Consider the following 16,935-nt stretch of genomic DNA (forward strand, 5'->3'; position numbering starts at 1 on the left):
TATTCAAGGAAGATTCTAGAAAGAAAAGCCAAATTATAACATGTAGCAACTATAATAAAGATATTAACTGATTTTAAAGTAGTTTTGATAAGAACGATTTAAATCCAGAACTTCTACTTAAACATATAACCTGAATGTGTAAAGTTATGAAACCATAAACTGTCAAGCTACATCCACTTAAAACGGTGGCAAAATGGATTTCACACCAGCTTCACTTATATTTGAAGTTTCCAGGCCCTGAGTTACAGCATACCAAAGGTGGTGTTAGAAATGCACCCATTTTTCAGGTCATGTTCAAGTGCTACTCCAAAGTGAGAACTTGAAAATTGCATTTTAGCCATTACAGTGGTTTCTCCCCCATTCTTGCTTATATTTCCACCCAGGGCATATCCCATCAGTGTTTCACTTTACAATAGTCAACCAAATTATGGTATTCAACAGTACTTCCTCATATAAAAATTGTATCAAGTTCTCATATCCTATCTCTTCATGGCCAGACTAAAAATAAGGTTTGTACAGTTTGACCTCCACCTTATTCATTACTCCTGCATTTACTGACACACTTTAAAACTGTGCTAAGAGTTAAACTCCCTTTGGGGTTTGCTACCCCTCTCCCTCCTTCATTTTACCCCTTTCCTTACAAAGAAAGGAAATTCCTGTTAAAAAAAAAAAAAACAGAGGAAAAAATCCATGAAATTAAGTCCCATTTTTACATAAGAATTTGCATCTCCATTGCTTTTTTTAGGGCCATTCATATAATGTCTGTAGACATCCATAGTACTTAACTCAAAAGACACAGCAAAGGAAAAGACACTCTGGAAGGCTTGGCATAACTCCTACTGTGCTTTCATGAAAATGCAAATAAAATTCTAAACCTCTCAGATGGGTGCTATTATATAGAGTATAAAAGATTTCTAATATTAAAGAGAAAGGTCAATCTGTGCTTTGCTGCTAGACAGGCCTGAGAGAGTTTAGAGGAGTGCAGCCTTCCTGTTTTACCTGGCAGTTGGGTTTAATTGTTACTAATATTTAATTCTGCAAGGGAGAAGACAGAAGAACTCCAACGCTCCTCAAATTATGCTTTGAGAGGAACTAGTGCTTTCAGTTGCTATATTATAGCACATTGCTTTATCACAAGGTAAGTCAAGAGAAGAGCCAAATTAAAAAAGGTCACAACTGAGTTTAGTTTAATCATTCCCCAACACAAAAACCCTTCAAGTCTTTAATGCATTAACATACAAACACCTTGTACATGCAACATGTACAACAGCTGAGCCCTTCTAGGACAAGTACCTATAGAAATATAATTATAAGATGCCTAACATTTTAGGAACAACATTTTGGTGCCCTCTTTTATAAAAAGCATCTGTCTGCCTTCCTTCCTCTTACTTTGGTTAATGAGGAAAGGAAGATATGGTTACAAACTTTCTCCTCTAATTCATCATACAAGTGATTTACACATCTCTGTGCAGGAAAAACTGAAGTTAACCAAACCAGTAAAACATCCTTCTGCAATGCAAAAATTAGCACGGAGTAGTTATTTTAAATGCAGTTGTACACATGGAAATACTAGGAAGCTAATACTTCCTTGTTTTTGCCATCAGTTTTAATAAAGGACCCAATTAAAATCTTAAAGCTGAAGAAGGGAGACTTCAGGCTGCTGCAGTCATCATTTTCACATCTCAGGGAAAAACAACTAAGATAAGGGGACAAATGTATCCCTAGTGACATCAGTGGAGATAAAGGGATCAATCTATTATATAGTCAGGTCTCTGAGCATCTTCCCAGCTTTTAATGTCAGTAAATAAACATTAAAAGTGCTTAATGTGCAAGGCTAATAGTGATGATAGCACTTTCACTGTTTTCATTTGGTTTTTTTGTCTTTTTTTTTACAAAAACCTTAAAAACAAACATGAAGGCATATATAAAATACACTTGGTTTATGTAACAGATAGAATAGAAACCACCAGACAAGAAAAATTATTGCAAAATAGATGAGGATGTTCATTTTTTTCACTACCAAGTCATACAATAAGAAAGTTTCCTTTAGCTCTTCCAAGGTAAGACACTAGCTTTCACTGCTGGATGATGCAGATATTATTTTCACATATTGGCTGAAAATTGTCTCAAAAGCTTCATCTCTGTGTACCATGGCACCAAACACCAAAGGCTAAATGACAGAAAGAAACACAACATGTCAGTCCACAAAGAAAAATAACTTCCTCTAGGTGAATTTTGTCAAGTCACTAGGAACAGATTAATTGTACTAGAAATGCATTGATAAAGACAAAATCCTTTTCTTTATTAAATCGTTGACTATGTGGCTTATTCTCTAATATTTTTCACTTTCTTAAAAACTTCATCTGAGGGTCAGGCCACCTCAAAGCCTCCTTCCCCCTTGAGAGTGGATACTCTCGAGCCAACACCTTTTTGTTTCAGACTGCATAGCAGGCTGCATACTCCTGATACAGAGTGCTGGGAAAATATTTCTGAAGTGTTGGAATAAAACCCTCCAGATGCAGTAGAACAAGCTGAATACTTAATTCATTAAAATTCTAAAAACATACAGTGTGAATAATAGTCAAGTGAATTTAAAAAAAAGAAAAAGAAAAAAAGCCAGCCACTGGTACAATGGGATAAAAAAAGCCTTTATGCTGGTGCTAACCAGAGGAGGAAAAGAAGAGTAAGAAATCCAACACAGCAATACAGATACAGCCAGCTACTTACTTTCTGTGTAGATGGTGTTGATACAGCAATACCCATGCCTGATCCCGGGAGAACAGAGAGCACTTTATACTAAAAAAACCACAAAGACATAAGATACCTTCTGTACTGAACAACTGCAGAAGATGCTGCAGAGGTTACACAATTCATCACCGGCATTTCCTCCCAGCCACAACTAAGTGACCTCTACTAAAATCAGGATGAAGCCAGCTGCCATTCTCTGGAGTCTCATTCTCCTGGACTCGCTGGGTTCAGCCTCACTTGGACAGCCAGGACCCTTCTTTCCAGGAGCTGCACAAATGCCAAACCTGCTGGAACCAGCCCCAGCCCCAAAGTGAGCATCAGTCCTGCTCAGCACATGGGAGCTGACCCAGCCATGGTGCAGGGAACTGCAGGCAGCTGGATGGGGTGGGAAGGGAACAGCCCAGCTCTGTGCACATGTGTGCAGGACCCACAGCTTCCTCTACAGGTCACATCCATCCACTCTTTAGAGGAACAGCAAGCAGACCACAAAAAGCTGCTTCTTCAAAACTAGATACAAAACAGGGTATCACAGAGGCACAGCATCATTAAGGTTGAAGAAGAGCTCTCATCTCTGACCAAACACCACCATATCAGCTAAACAATAGCACCCAGTGCCACACACTGATTGCTTGCTTGGTTTTTTAGAAACAAAGTCCATAAAGATAAGAAGGAATACAGTTGGCTGAACTTGGGAGTATTCACAGGGAGAAAGTGACATCCAAGTCAGACCTGGGTTTCCCACCTCCAAATAAAACCAGGCACAGTACATTTTTATGCTTGACTGCATGATCCCTGTCTCATCTTCATTAAAAACACTGCACAGATGCAAAAGAAACTTTATGACAGTAAAGGTCTACTGAACAAACCAGCATTACTTGAAGTATGATGTTTGAAATCCATTAATATGAATTATTAATTCCAGTAGGAATGTTCAATTTGAGCATAAGCTGTCTGCTTTATAGACATGTCACAGAACTAGAAGGAATACATTGAAAATCTGGAGGTACTTATATAGCAGTAAACACCAGGCTGAGGTGTTTCTCTGCTCAACATGATTTAATCTGTGGTACAGGATGCAGTAGAAAGCAGGGCTGTCTGTGTTCAAGATAAGGACAAGCTCAGAAAGGGTAACAAAAAGTGATGTTAAAGGGCCACAGTGATGCAAGGCACCAGAAAAGCCATTAGTAACCACAGGCTGATAAACCTCAACCAGAGGAAGGACAACATTGCCCTTGCCATGCTTCCCATCTTCCACTTCTTGCTTCTGTTACTGATGGTCCCAACTAGATGAAACTCCAGCCCATCCCAGTCTGGCTATTCTAATGATTTACCTTTCTTCACTGACAATTCTGCCACCCTCTAAGGTACACCTACTTTTAAGATGATGCATCTTTTAATATCCACTCAAACTGAAGTTAGTACTACACAATTGCTGCTACCAGTAGATCTTCTTAAGGCTTAAACAGCTCTGGTCAACATTGGAGTTAATAAGCAACAAAACTTTAATTATAAAAAAAATGCAGGAGTGTAAGGGTTTAGTAAACTAGTTTGTCTTCATGCTCATAGCAAGTTTGCTTGTACTGAGTCCAAAAAAGCAGTTCTGAGAAACATTAATAATCAAATAATTACATTTCACTTATCCAAATTATCAGTGGCATGCTTTTTCAAAATAACAAAAGTACAAATGCAAAATATGACTAGCTGAACAGAAAACCAGTTTTCTCCCCTATTTACAACACCAACCAGACATACCTTCTGTATATCTGTTATGTCCGACAGCTTTATAACTTTATTTCTTTTTGATGAGCCAGATTTTGAGCTTTCAAAGCACAAGTAACTGAAAACAAGAAAAGAAAATGTTCATTTTGATACAGTGTTTTAAGATAAATTTCTCAAATATCGTCTTTGTCTCTTCTTAATTTTGAAATCTCACAGGTTAAAATAACTGTCGAAATAAAAGAAAGACATTCAGTTCAGTTGCAGCTTCTAATTTAGTGCAAACATTTATAAATTCTAGCAACTGGCTGGTCTGTTTGAAAGCCCAGAACATACAGTATGCATACACACACAAAAAATCTTGTATTTGTATTACTGCACTGAATGGTTAAACCTGACAAGCCTTTCAAAGACACACAAGGGACATATATCCTTAAACAGCTGAAACACCAACTCTCAAAAGGCTTATACATCTTTCACCATCCTAAAAGAAGATTAATGAGAAACACTGTGTTAGTTTCGTGTTATTGTGCTGCAAACAAAAAACTCAGATTTCTAAACACTGGAGAATGGCCTCCATCACTAGGTGACATTGCATACAGATGAGCTTTACTTCCTTTCATTACACTCCAAAGGAATTTCGGTGCAAGAACCAAACAGTAATGACCACAGTTATTCAGTCCTGGGAGGCAAGTAAAGGAATTTAAAAAAAAAAAAAAAAAAAACAACAACAAAAAAACCCCACTCACCCATAAAAATTTGAAACCAAGCCCTAATTTTCTGGGTATTTTTGGTTTTTTTGTTGTTGCTGTCATTTCAAGGAAGCTATACATTCAGCTTGCTTAAAAATAAGCCCAAACTAAGAATATTTGTCAAACAGCTGTTGATCACAATTTTCAAAGTGCGGTTAGGTTTTAGGTTTCTTTTCTAGTATCTATACAGTTAGTATGTTATCCACAAGAAGAACTGCAGCTACTAACAGCTGTCTACATAGAGCTACTTTGTATTCCTATGCAAGCACTTCCAAGGCAAAATCTGTTAAGTCTTTTAAGCGTAGCCACACACCAGGTTCAGCTCCTCCTCGCCTATGATGCTTCCTTGAGGCTGCAAAGCACCTTGAAATGTTAATTTTTGTTTCAAAACACTATTAAAGGATCCTTTTTTCAGATTCATGTCTCGAGTTTCCCTTCTAAGAAAAGTGTGGAGTGCAATGACTCACTTTTCTGTGACATAAAGAACTCCATTCCTGATGTAGTCTGTAGGCATCTTCCGATCTCTGTTGATCAAGCAACAACGCCAGCCATTTTCACAAACTGAAAAAAAAGAAAGGAAAAAAGAAATCTTGCTTTAAGAAAAAGAAAGAGACTGGCATTATCTCAAACAGACTCCTTATACAACAGAAAACACTGAATATTAAAATTTAGATACCTAAAAATGTTTAGAAAGAAAAACCTAAATCAGGTGCTCTTGACATCATAACATCTGTTTTAACACTCATTTTGGAAAAAAAATCAACAAAATAAAAACCACCCATACAATTACTCCCTTTAACTTGACTACTGGATTTGCATAACCATAAAAGACACACCAGGCTGTTTACTCTTTCAAAGAGCTGCCAGGATATGGAATGAAAGAGACCATCTCTATTCATCCTAATTTAAAGTAAGACTTTTAAATCAAAAGTTTACACCTATACAATGTGCAGAAGAGGAATTCAACTTTAAACTATCCTTGGCTTTTTGTAAGCTTTCTGCTAGTGTAGCCTTCCTGTAGCATCCTACCTGGCAAAGGACGTTCACTTTCTGATAGGTTAAAAATTTCATGGAAATTTCCTCTCTTGGTGGTGTGAAAACGACTTGTGTCTTCATCTTTGCTTATTCCAGCTGGGGCACTTGAGCCCACACAACTCCTGGTGGCTGCTGTTTGAAGCTGCAGAAAAAGAAACACAATTCCAAAATCTGAGCAGCAACATTTAAGCTACATTCTTAAAAATAATTTAGCTAACTACTCTTTCTAAAAAAAACAAAACTATAATGCTGTAATTTTCATTAATTACTTCCATAAATTAACTTTGGACTACTGCACTATGCTGCTGCTAGAGCACAAGCCTCTAATATGGTTCTAAGCCTCTGAACATAACTTTTCTAAGTGCTGCCCTTTGATGGACTCACTACTGGGGTGAAGCACATGGTGCTAAATGCAAATATCTTAAAACACAATTTTTCTACAGTAAAGGCTAGATCTTATTAGATACAGCTAAGTCACTGCAAACAGCTCCAATGATTGTAACTATTGGGACTACTAACAGAAAATATATTAGCAGTACTTGGCTTGTCTTCAAGAGATAAACAAAGTATTACTGCACAAAAGAAGTTTAGAAAGAGAAAAAAAGGAAAAAAAAAAGCCACACAGAACTGCATAAGCTCATTATGAATACAAATGCTGAAAATGAAAGGAAGTTTTCCACACTATGATCCATACCTTTTCATGCCCTGACAGCTAGCAGGAAAAGAAACAAATGACACAAATGTGACAGTGAAAAAAGAAAAAAAATGAAGTCTATTTAACAGTATAATACACAGAATAAAACATGAACCGAGTGGCATTGCAAGATCTTGCTCACAAACCAAGAGACTACACACAGTGAATGCAATTAAAAAATATTTATGAGTGGTTAGAGCACACCAGTTCAATTTATTCAGGTTGAATTAGAACCATTGATCTTTCCTGTGCTTTGAAGTTGCACTGAATTTTTAGTGTTGACACATGAAACAAAATCTGAGTAGTTATCAGCATCCTTGGGAGGGGGAAAAAAAGGTAGTATGGAAACCAAAGTACTTGAGTAAAATTTACTTTTAAACAGAGCTCCTTAACCACTGGAGACTGCCCTGGCAAGAAGCCTTCCTTCTAGAAGGACAGAAGGCAATTTCCTTTGGTAATTTTCCTTTTCCTTGGAAAGCTGGCCTGCACTTTCATTTTCACCTTGGTGTGGCACCACATGATTCCAAAAGCTGGCACAAGCAGCTCTGTCCTCAGCCCTACCATGCACATGCAGTTCAACAACTGGCACACTGACAGCATGGAAGCTCAGGACTAAGCTCTTCTGGAAATGCCCAATGCTGCTGAAGGCCAACCAGCCTTCAGCTACTTTTTTTGTTACTTTGCACAAAATTGGCAGCAATCAACAGTTCACAGGATTTACAGACTAAAAAAAAAAAAAAAAAAAGAAAAAGAAATCCAAAGCAAATAAAAACATGTGAACTGCAATTGCTAACAAGAAACCAGACTGACAGAACAGGCACAACAGAGGGCATCTGCCATCCACCTTTTGAGGGTACCTGTAAGACAATGATGCCTCAGGGAAAAAAAATAAGTTAACATGGAAAAGCAAATGGCTGATGGTAACTAATACTGCCTCACTTCTGCAGTACTGAGTTCCTGGAACGAAGGAAAATGACAGCTTCTTCAACAATCTGTGTGCAACTAAAGATGAAAAGAATTTTCTGAAGGCTTTCTTAGACAAGCTATTTGGCTGCACGTGCAACCAGGTGAAGTGCCATGGCCCCAAATATAAAAATGACCAGAGCAAGAAGTCTAAAGCTTTTTTGTGCTGGAATAAGAACTACTTCTGCTCTCTGCTATACTGCTTCCTAAGTACCTGTTTCATAAAGAGAGTAAAAAATGGAGTTTAAACTTCAGTACCATTACTCATCTGGTGGCTGAAAGTGAGCAGTTCTGCCCTTACTTCTAGTCCTGCCCAACACATGCAAATGTTTCCTCTTACCACTCAGGCTTGAGACAACCAATGGTCAATTACTAAGAGAAAAGTGTTTTGATAAGCCATAAATCTAAGTGGAAGTGATTTGATTTGTAATCCTGGCAGAATCCTGATTGTCTAAAAACATCACCAACAATGTGGAGGTATTCCTTTTCACTTGATCTGTCACCAGCTTTTGACATACAACCTTTACACATCACATACTGCTGTCAGGACTGTTCTCTAAGGACACAAGGTCAAAGTGATGGTACAGGCAATTAATATTGCATTGTGTCTAAATTTACTCTGCCTTGTACACTGCTTAATGATAAGAAGCCAAAGCAAAGGCACACATGCTGGCACTACATGCTCTTGGGCTCTGCTTTTTCTATGAAAAAAAAAATTAAAACCCCTCTTTGGTTTGTACATTTTAGTACAAAAATCTATTTTTCATACTGAGGTTTGCAGAAATCTCTCTAGGAGTAAGAAAATTTCCCTAGAGATACTGAGGTCATGTTCAAGTTTCAAAGACATTTGGAAGCAGGTAATGCAGTCCTACACATCCTTTCCAGGAAGACAAGCCAAAGCCACCAAGCCAGACCTGGTAGTACAAAAACCAGGGGTCTACTCACAAAACTAAAGCCATGAAGAAAAGCCAAAAGGAATAATTACTCTCTAAATTTGTGGACTCAAGTTCAGCAGCTCAGAATCTTTCCACCTCTAAGGCAGATTAGAGAGACCTAACAAGACGACATCACGACTACCACAGTATGTGAAAGATAACCTGCAAGTGTGAGAAGCACAAAAGTTTTTATGATCATCTTCTGCAAGCAAGAGAAATGCAGGCCATGGATGGCTTCATCCAGGTGCTTATTTACCCATCTCACCCTTTGGAAAACAGGAACAGAAGACTCACTTTCTGTAACAGACTGTCCTTGTCCACTTCCTTCTGAAATACCCAATTGTGCTGCAGTTATTTTACCATCCTCTGCTCCACCACGCCCCCCCACTTCAGCCCCAGATTTCTTCTTAACAACTGAGGGTTCATGTGCTTATCCCTTCTGCTCTCCAGTTGTAATAACCAGGCTGAATTACTGATCAGCACCCTGCATTTCAGACAGTACTTGATGAATGCAAACAAATACTGTGCTAAGAGGCATTAAACAAATGCTAAAATGGGATTAGGCTCAAGATTGACTACAACTATTTTAATTTTTAAACTAATAAACATTGACAAATCCAGGGATATGGAAAACCCTGACTCAGTTACCATGTCAGGCCCCAAAAGAATTTACAAAGATGCACAAAACACAATACTCAGTGATTTAACCATGACATTTTAACAAAAACAAAATGTGCTGTTGGAGCATGAACATGGTGAAGTCATTGATCACCCCTATGCTAAAAGGTCATCTAACACAAATAACCATGAGACATAATGTCTCAATATGCAAACTACCTTACTATCTTTCTTAATGATTATCCCATTAGTAAGTTGCATATTAGACTCAAGCCTTTATCTATTTTTAACTAATTGCACTTCAATTTACCTAAGTATGTGAAATTCCACTGAAAAAGAATGTCTAAGAATAGAGAAAGTGATGCAAAAAGACTGTATTTGATAACAGACTTACACAGAACGTGTGTTAAAGAAATTGATATGAATATGGATGGTGTTATATTTGTGTGTTCATGATTCACAGTGTATCTATATATACATACACACACATTTTTGGTAACTGATTCCTTTCATTCAAGAAACAGAACCCATACAAGACCTGTGAATCTTGAAAGCAATAAAAAAAAATGATATTACAATCAACTAAAATTGATTGTAAAGATTTAATTAACCTTCTCTTTAATGTGCTCTAGTCACTGGAGAAAAAGAAAAGGGAGAAAGGGATCTGATTCTCAGAGGCTGAGAAGAGAGGAACAAAAAGATTCATTATCCTTACCCGTCTTGACACTGTAGCATTAGATCTTTCTTTGAGCTGAGGATCTGTCAGGAGACTTATCCAGATGATATAAGGAGTATCATACTTAGTTCTTAGTCTGGGGCATCGTTTGAAGATAAAATCAATAAGGAAAAACTTGATTCCAGCATAGAGTCCTGAAAAAAAAGGTCACTTCAGTTTGAATGCTGAAGAGGCATTAAGAACACCACTGTTTTGATCATATTTTTGAAAGTTCACAAACGAAACTGAATTAGGTATATTTAGTCAAATAGTTAAAATCATTCTCCTGGGTTTACTATTTTAATTCTTCTTCCAACACCAGAAAATTATTTTTCTTTCCTTCCCATCCTCGGCTCTTTTAAATATTTACACAGCCACTATTATGCAGAAGAATATTTGAATAATTCAAACATATGTTCCTTATTACCAGAAGCATTCTGAAAACACGATATACTGCCAAAACAAAAAACACAACAGAGCATTCAACTATGCAGCTCCTGCAAGAATTTTAATGGCAACAGAGGGCTCTCATGTACCACGTAAAACTCTATTTTCTAGTCCCAATTCTATTCTTATGCAAGTTATTTCCTTGTGTTCTGCCATTCAAAATGGGCTTAAAATACTCTCTCAAAACTTCACTGAGTGCACTTCAGATCTCCTAAGAGTCAGAATAAAGCAATTATTCCTCACACATCTAAATTCTGTTGCTGTGTCAAGCAAATCTACATTTATGTTCAAGCTAACAAAATTTGAAGTTCAGTGCCACGAATACTCATTTGATTATATCATTACTTTAATGGAAACAATGAGAGTTCCTGGTTCACAGTACAGGGCTTCATATCTTAGCAAAAAGAGTCTCATGATGTAGGGAGAACCCTTTTCTCAATTCCCAGTTGAGACTGAGTATCTGTAACAGATCCACAGTAGTCTGTTCATTTTGTCCAGCCCACCCTCCAAAGTTTTACCAGGAATCCCACTAATTCTTTTATTTTTTTCCCACATTACCATTTTCATGCCTCCTGTGTCATGTCACATATTTCATTTACAAGGATACATGAGCAAAAAACTCTCAACATACACGATTTTCCAGAAGCCTTATAGCTGATAATGTGAGTTCTGGTAACAGCTCATCAGGCCTCTCCTCTTCAAGGAGCAAAAGCATTATCCAGTCTTTTTGTACTATGCACTGAGATGGTTTTCAAAACGGTCACGACAAATGATGCCAAGCACAATGAAAATACTTTAAAACACCACATGATTTATTAATGCCGGGTTTTGCTCTTAAACTCTAGAATTCTCCTTCTAAAGATCATGTAAATTTTAACCATTAAGTCTAGACTGTAATAGGTGAATTATTTATTGTGTTTACCCAATGCAAGCCCAAGAATCTTGTAGGGCAAAAAGCAGGATGCAATAAAAGCTGCCCATAGAGCAATGTAGAGCTTCTGTGTTATTTCTGGCTGGACCCACATGAACAAGCTGAAAACAAAAAAGCAGAATTTTATTACCAGTGTTACAGACATTGGTCAAGTCTTGTTTTAAAAGGGAAGAAAATCTCACATCAGATAACTTACTTTTTAAATTTTTCCAGTATGTCTGCCATCTTGCCAAAAAGGTTCTGCATTAAGAAGCAAGAGAATTAAAACCAAGTCCTGCATTGTTTTGGGTTTTTTTGTCCACATAATGAAAACAAATAGTTTTCTGACTTTGTTGGCAAGCAATTCCCAGAAGCGATTTTTTTAAAAACTAATTTTTAGCCATTTATGTATTTCACAACTGAGTAAATACAGAACAGAATAGCAATACTTGATGACTTTCATCTCATTTAATCTTGTTCTGTAACTTGTGATTGTTACAAGTGAAGAAACTATTCGATCCCACTGTCATGACTGAAAATTTTCATTACTGCAAATATTTTAAATTAAACTGTCAATATAAGAGTAAAGAGCTTCTGTTAATAGGCAACAAAATTCCAGGAAGTGGTAATTGAGTTCATCAAAAGGACTATTAGCTTCTTGGAAACAGATCATTATCAGGTTTTATAATAAACCACTGGAGACAGCAGATTTCAAGTTATTCCAAAAAATGGTGACACAACTAACCCCTGCTCAGAACTCTGCCCATACTCTCTGATCAATCCTTACTGTCAGAGCACCTGAAAACTTCACCTTCCCAATAAATTTCCAAAGGTGTTCATATAAACATATGCACCACCCCCAGCAGAAGGAAGGAGCTGAGCATTCCCAGTTAGCACAGGAAGGTTAAACCCATTTTGACAACAGCACATCATCAGGCATGGCACAAGGCTACAGTTCTACAGTTCAACTGGACAGTGCAGTCACTCAGCTGCTACCTCATGGAGCTGGGAGAAAACCTTCCTTCAGCCTCTCCAACACCAGCAGATTTCAAGGCTTGGAGGGGGTGGAGTTTTTTAAAGCAGGCTATTTTAGAGATGCAGTGCAAACTGTTGAATTAACACAGCTAAATAGACCACAGCCTTCAGCTATATCTTAAAGGAACACAGTCTCCTACATCAGTTTTATCACTAACAGGTTTGAGATATGGATACACTCTCCAGTACATTTTTAGGAGTCACCACCCAATCTACATTATCAGAAGCTTAAACACATATATAAGGTAGAAAACTGTGAGAAATTACTTCTGTTCCCCTCTGGAGCTTGATCAGAGCTGCAGTCAGAGAACCTCAACCCATTTTCTGAAGCATCAGGCCGTTTCAGAAGCTCCAGGAATCCTACTGAGATCTCCACTGCTCATAGGTGAAGTTCTCTTTGCAAGAAAAGTAATTCCCCTTTGAGCATTATTTCCACATGCTGCATAACCTCCTTTGACTACTTGGACTATGAACCCCCTGGTTTCTAAGGAGGCAGCAGGAGAGCAGCACAGTACCTGAGCCTTCTGAGCCACATCCAGAACAAGCTGAAACTTTTCAGACACGGTCAGGTCCTCTTTTGGCTGCTCCTTAGGCAAGAAAGAGACAATCCATTGATTTGCAGCTCAGATAAAACATATTTCACAAAACTTGTCAGAAGAACGTGACCACACAACATTCTTGGCAATACTCATCTCACTTTTAATAGTCTCTACATTTACCATTTTCCTCCCTTGTTTCAGATCTGCATTTTCTGTCTTTCATTGCTGGTTATTTTTAGTTTTCAATGCTTTAGGAGGTTCAGGAGAGGCTTTATCTTTCTCTACAACTATATGAAAAGGTTTTTATAAGGTGGGGGGGTGGGGTCAGTCTTCTCTCCTAGGTAACAAGTGGCAGATCAAGAGGAAATGGCCTCAAAAGTTTGCCAGGGGAGAAAAAAATTTGCTCCTTAAAAGGGATGTCAAGCCATAAAACAGGCTGCCCAGGGAAGTGGAGTCACTATCCCTGGAAGTATTTAAATGACAGAGCTGTCACTTATAGACACGTACTCACACCTAGTGATGGGGCTGACAATGCTAAACTAACAGATGGACTTGATGTTCTTAAAGAAAACAGAATGCAAGACTTCTTGAAGATTCCACAGGACCTAACCTGTCCCAAGCTGATAAATTAAAATTCATTTCAGAAATGAAATTTCTTAAAACGCATTTCAGTGTTTTAAGTTTGGAATATTTTAGGGTGAAGCATCTGAACCAAAGAGTGCTGTTAGTAAAGACTTTTAAATTACAAGAAAAAGAAAGAAAAAATGCAGTATGTTCACTTGGTTGCTCTTCCTTCCTTTCCAACTACCCACACAAACATGGAGGAAGGTTTAAAGGTGCATTTTTTTTTGCAGGCATACAGGTGAAGCTGATGAAAGACTTACCATTTGTTCAGAAACTTCAGGCACAATGCTCCATTGTATTCTCCAACCCCTAGAAATTATGGAAATGGTTAAAGAAAGCAAAACTCTATCTATCAACACAGATTATTTGTAGAAAGTTAAAAAACAGTTTTCTGCAATAAGCACTTAGGGCTTAAAAGTAAATAATATAATCCCCAAACTAAAAAAAAACCCACAACGTAACAGAAGTACAAGTGGCCAACAACAGCCAGCTTTAAAAATATTAGTTAAGTAGATACTAAACAGAATCACTGTTCATGGATTTTACAACAAAAGTTCATGGTGTGCATGGAGGAAAGGATTAGGAGTATCTTTCTCTTATTTTTTTCATGTGAAGAAAATGACACCAACTTATTCAGAAGCCTATTTGCTTATTCAGAAATATCCAGGAATACAGCGTCAAAAAGAAAGTATCAATTAAGAAGTCAGAAAATTATTTTACAATATGCACATTAAGGTCCTCTACACCATTTTAAGGAGTATTTAGAAAAAAAAAGCCCAGAGTTAATTTTTAGATGAGACTGAATTTACAAATGGAAGATACTTTGGATAAAGTACATCAAGAGCTATGGAAAATGGCAAAACTGCCATTCTAAGCCTAGTTGCACCTTTTCTGCTGGGAAAAACAGCAAGCTTCAGTACTGAAGGTGATTTTCTTCAAGTACTCTAAACATCACAGAATTAAAAATATTAGAATTTTAGTGTACTAAGGGATTTGTCTGAGAGCATGCAAAATTGTTTATGATAATCCAAGCCACAATATACAAAGATAATTCCCAATGATAGTAAAAGATTATAGAAACTGAGCAATGACACAAAGGATATTTGAGTAGGATTTTCACTGTGTTACATGTACCTCAAAATATTAGAAAAGGTAGCAGTTTTACAACTCAGTGCAAGTATAACAAAACATCTTTCAAATAAAGCATTACTTAAGAGAGTAAGCTAGTATTTATGCAAATACCTGGCTATGAGGTAATTTAGGGATAACCTCAAAATTGCTAAAAATAAGAACATAGGAATGGCCCAGCCATGCCATACAGCATTGATGTAAATCTGCAGATTGAGAAGAAAAAACAAAGAGAGAGGTGGATTACAAACTGAGGTACAGTGAGTTACATGAAATACCACTTCCCACTGTGCTGTTGGGCTCAGAATCATGCAATTCATATTTTTAAAAATTAATAAGTTTTAGCCACTCCATGACTGACAATGGCCCTGCACTCAGGAATGCAAAACCAAAACTAAGAATGAGCCAAATCTCCAACCAAAGAGACCAAAGAGATGGCACTTAACTGGTTCTCATATTTTCGACACTATAATAACTTGAAGGGGTAGGAGGAAAAAAGGAAAAAAAAAAAAAAAAGGTAAACCCTCAAATCTGTGAATCTGCTATATGACTGTGACTGGTCAGCAATGGCAGAGTGGCCATGGTATAGAAGGGGAATTACAGAAATTAGCCCCATACTGAGCAACAGGATAAACTCTTGCTCTATTACTTCAGCTCAATTAAATCCTACATTTTTACCAAGACTAAAAAGATCGCAGGAAAACAGGTTTTATTTTATGCAAAAAGTACTAACACAAAGAGCTTCAAAAGGTATTCTGTTCCCAGCTTCTGAAAGCAGAGACTACAGTCTCTCTGTGAGGTACACTAGGGTTTTTACTGATAACCCTGAAGTGAAACATTGCTCTGGCTCCCAGGTCCCAGAGCTTTCAAAAAAAACAGCTTAAGTTTCTTCTTTCAGTTTTTATCTGAAAAATGGGCTTACCAGGTGAGGTAGGGAAAAATCAGCAGATATGGAGCAGGGACAGACAGAGGGCACTGGGAGGGAAGTCTCGTCCTCAATTTTCCTTCAGCCATGCAAAATGGTATAAGCTCTATAACTCACATTATTTAACAAAAAGTTGCACGGCATTTCACCACATAGCTCTTGGTAATTCCTTTGATAGAATTTCATTCCATATATACTATGACCAAAAGAATTTAGGTGATTTAATTAACAATAGGAGGAAGGAAAACAAATCAAAACTCCACTAGATACCTAAGTCTCTTTGCAGCATCCAAGCCTCATTAAGAGAGCATAGAAATGCTGGAACTTAGCTCACAGACTTGATATTTGCACATTGAATCCTACTGAAATCAAGGCATTTTGCCTCTCATCAGTATGATCCTAACAAATGGCAAAGAGCCTTGATGGGGACAATAGCTTGTCATCAAATGTAACCACTACCAGCATTTCCACCAAACCACTATCAGCACTTCAGCCCTAGACAAGAAGAAACTTTGCAGAGGATGAAGTAACCACTGAACTACCAGCACTAGGAGATGAGAAACAAGAAAGGAGTGAAAAATACACAGACAGTTGCAACAATTACAGAACTATGCTACAAGAAACCCAAGAAACACAATTTAACTGCTTTTATATATAACCGAAATGACTATTACTGGTATTTTGTGTCAAATGAAATTACACTATCTGATTTGACTTGAAATGTAGCACAACCCCCTACTCAGATATGGCAGTTTCAATGAATTTCAGCAAATAATGTATTTTTTCAAGTTCTTACTACTCCCAGAGGAGTAGGATAACTTACAATAAAGGCAATAGCAGAAGTGTAGATAGAATACCAGTCTAATAAGGCAGAAAGATTCTTCATAAAATTTGTAACAGGTTTGGCACCTCTCTCTAAATGGAAATTGAGAAAAAACACAATGTTAGAATTAGCTGGCAGTGGTTAAATCACTTGTGAATTACTAACCAATTAGAAAACCATAGGAATATTCATGACGTGTAATGATAAAAAGGCTTATCCAAATGAAAAAAATTAAACCCACCAAAATAATGGAACAATTAAATAATGCATTTCCAAAAACTAAACTGTTACCCAAGACATGATTAAAGTGTTACCAAAGATTGTGTGT

At 37.3% G+C, this 16,935-nt stretch overlaps 1 protein-coding gene across 1 annotated transcript in view; it reads right to left on the reverse strand.

Moving 5' to 3' along the window:
- Window positions 1–1,287: 1,287 nt before the first annotated feature.
- The window catches only part of GRAMD4 (GRAM domain containing 4), a 48,723-nt gene continuing 33,075 nt past the window's right edge, over window positions 1,288–16,935 (reverse strand). Inside the window, exons 7-18 of the mRNA XM_062491595.1 lie at window positions 16,608–16,699; window positions 14,974–15,065; window positions 13,992–14,040; window positions 13,084–13,155; window positions 11,751–11,794; window positions 11,546–11,655; window positions 10,177–10,331; window positions 6,246–6,393; window positions 5,684–5,777; window positions 4,501–4,585; window positions 2,728–2,796; window positions 1,288–2,170 (exon numbers count right to left, since the gene is read on the reverse strand). Of these exons, the coding sequence (XP_062347579.1) occupies window positions 2,069–2,170; window positions 2,728–2,796; window positions 4,501–4,585; window positions 5,684–5,777; window positions 6,246–6,393; window positions 10,177–10,331; window positions 11,546–11,655; window positions 11,751–11,794; window positions 13,084–13,155; window positions 13,992–14,040; window positions 14,974–15,065; window positions 16,608–16,699 (1,112 nt within the window). The 3' untranslated portion in view covers window positions 1,288–2,068. The remainder of the gene's footprint in view (window positions 2,171–2,727; window positions 2,797–4,500; window positions 4,586–5,683; window positions 5,778–6,245; window positions 6,394–10,176; window positions 10,332–11,545; window positions 11,656–11,750; window positions 11,795–13,083; window positions 13,156–13,991; window positions 14,041–14,973; window positions 15,066–16,607; window positions 16,700–16,935) is intronic.

The sequence above is a fragment of the Cinclus cinclus genome, chromosome 4 (assembly GCF_963662255.1).
Source record: "Cinclus cinclus chromosome 4, bCinCin1.1, whole genome shotgun sequence".
NCBI classification, from domain to species: domain Eukaryota; kingdom Metazoa; phylum Chordata; class Aves; order Passeriformes; family Cinclidae; genus Cinclus; species Cinclus cinclus.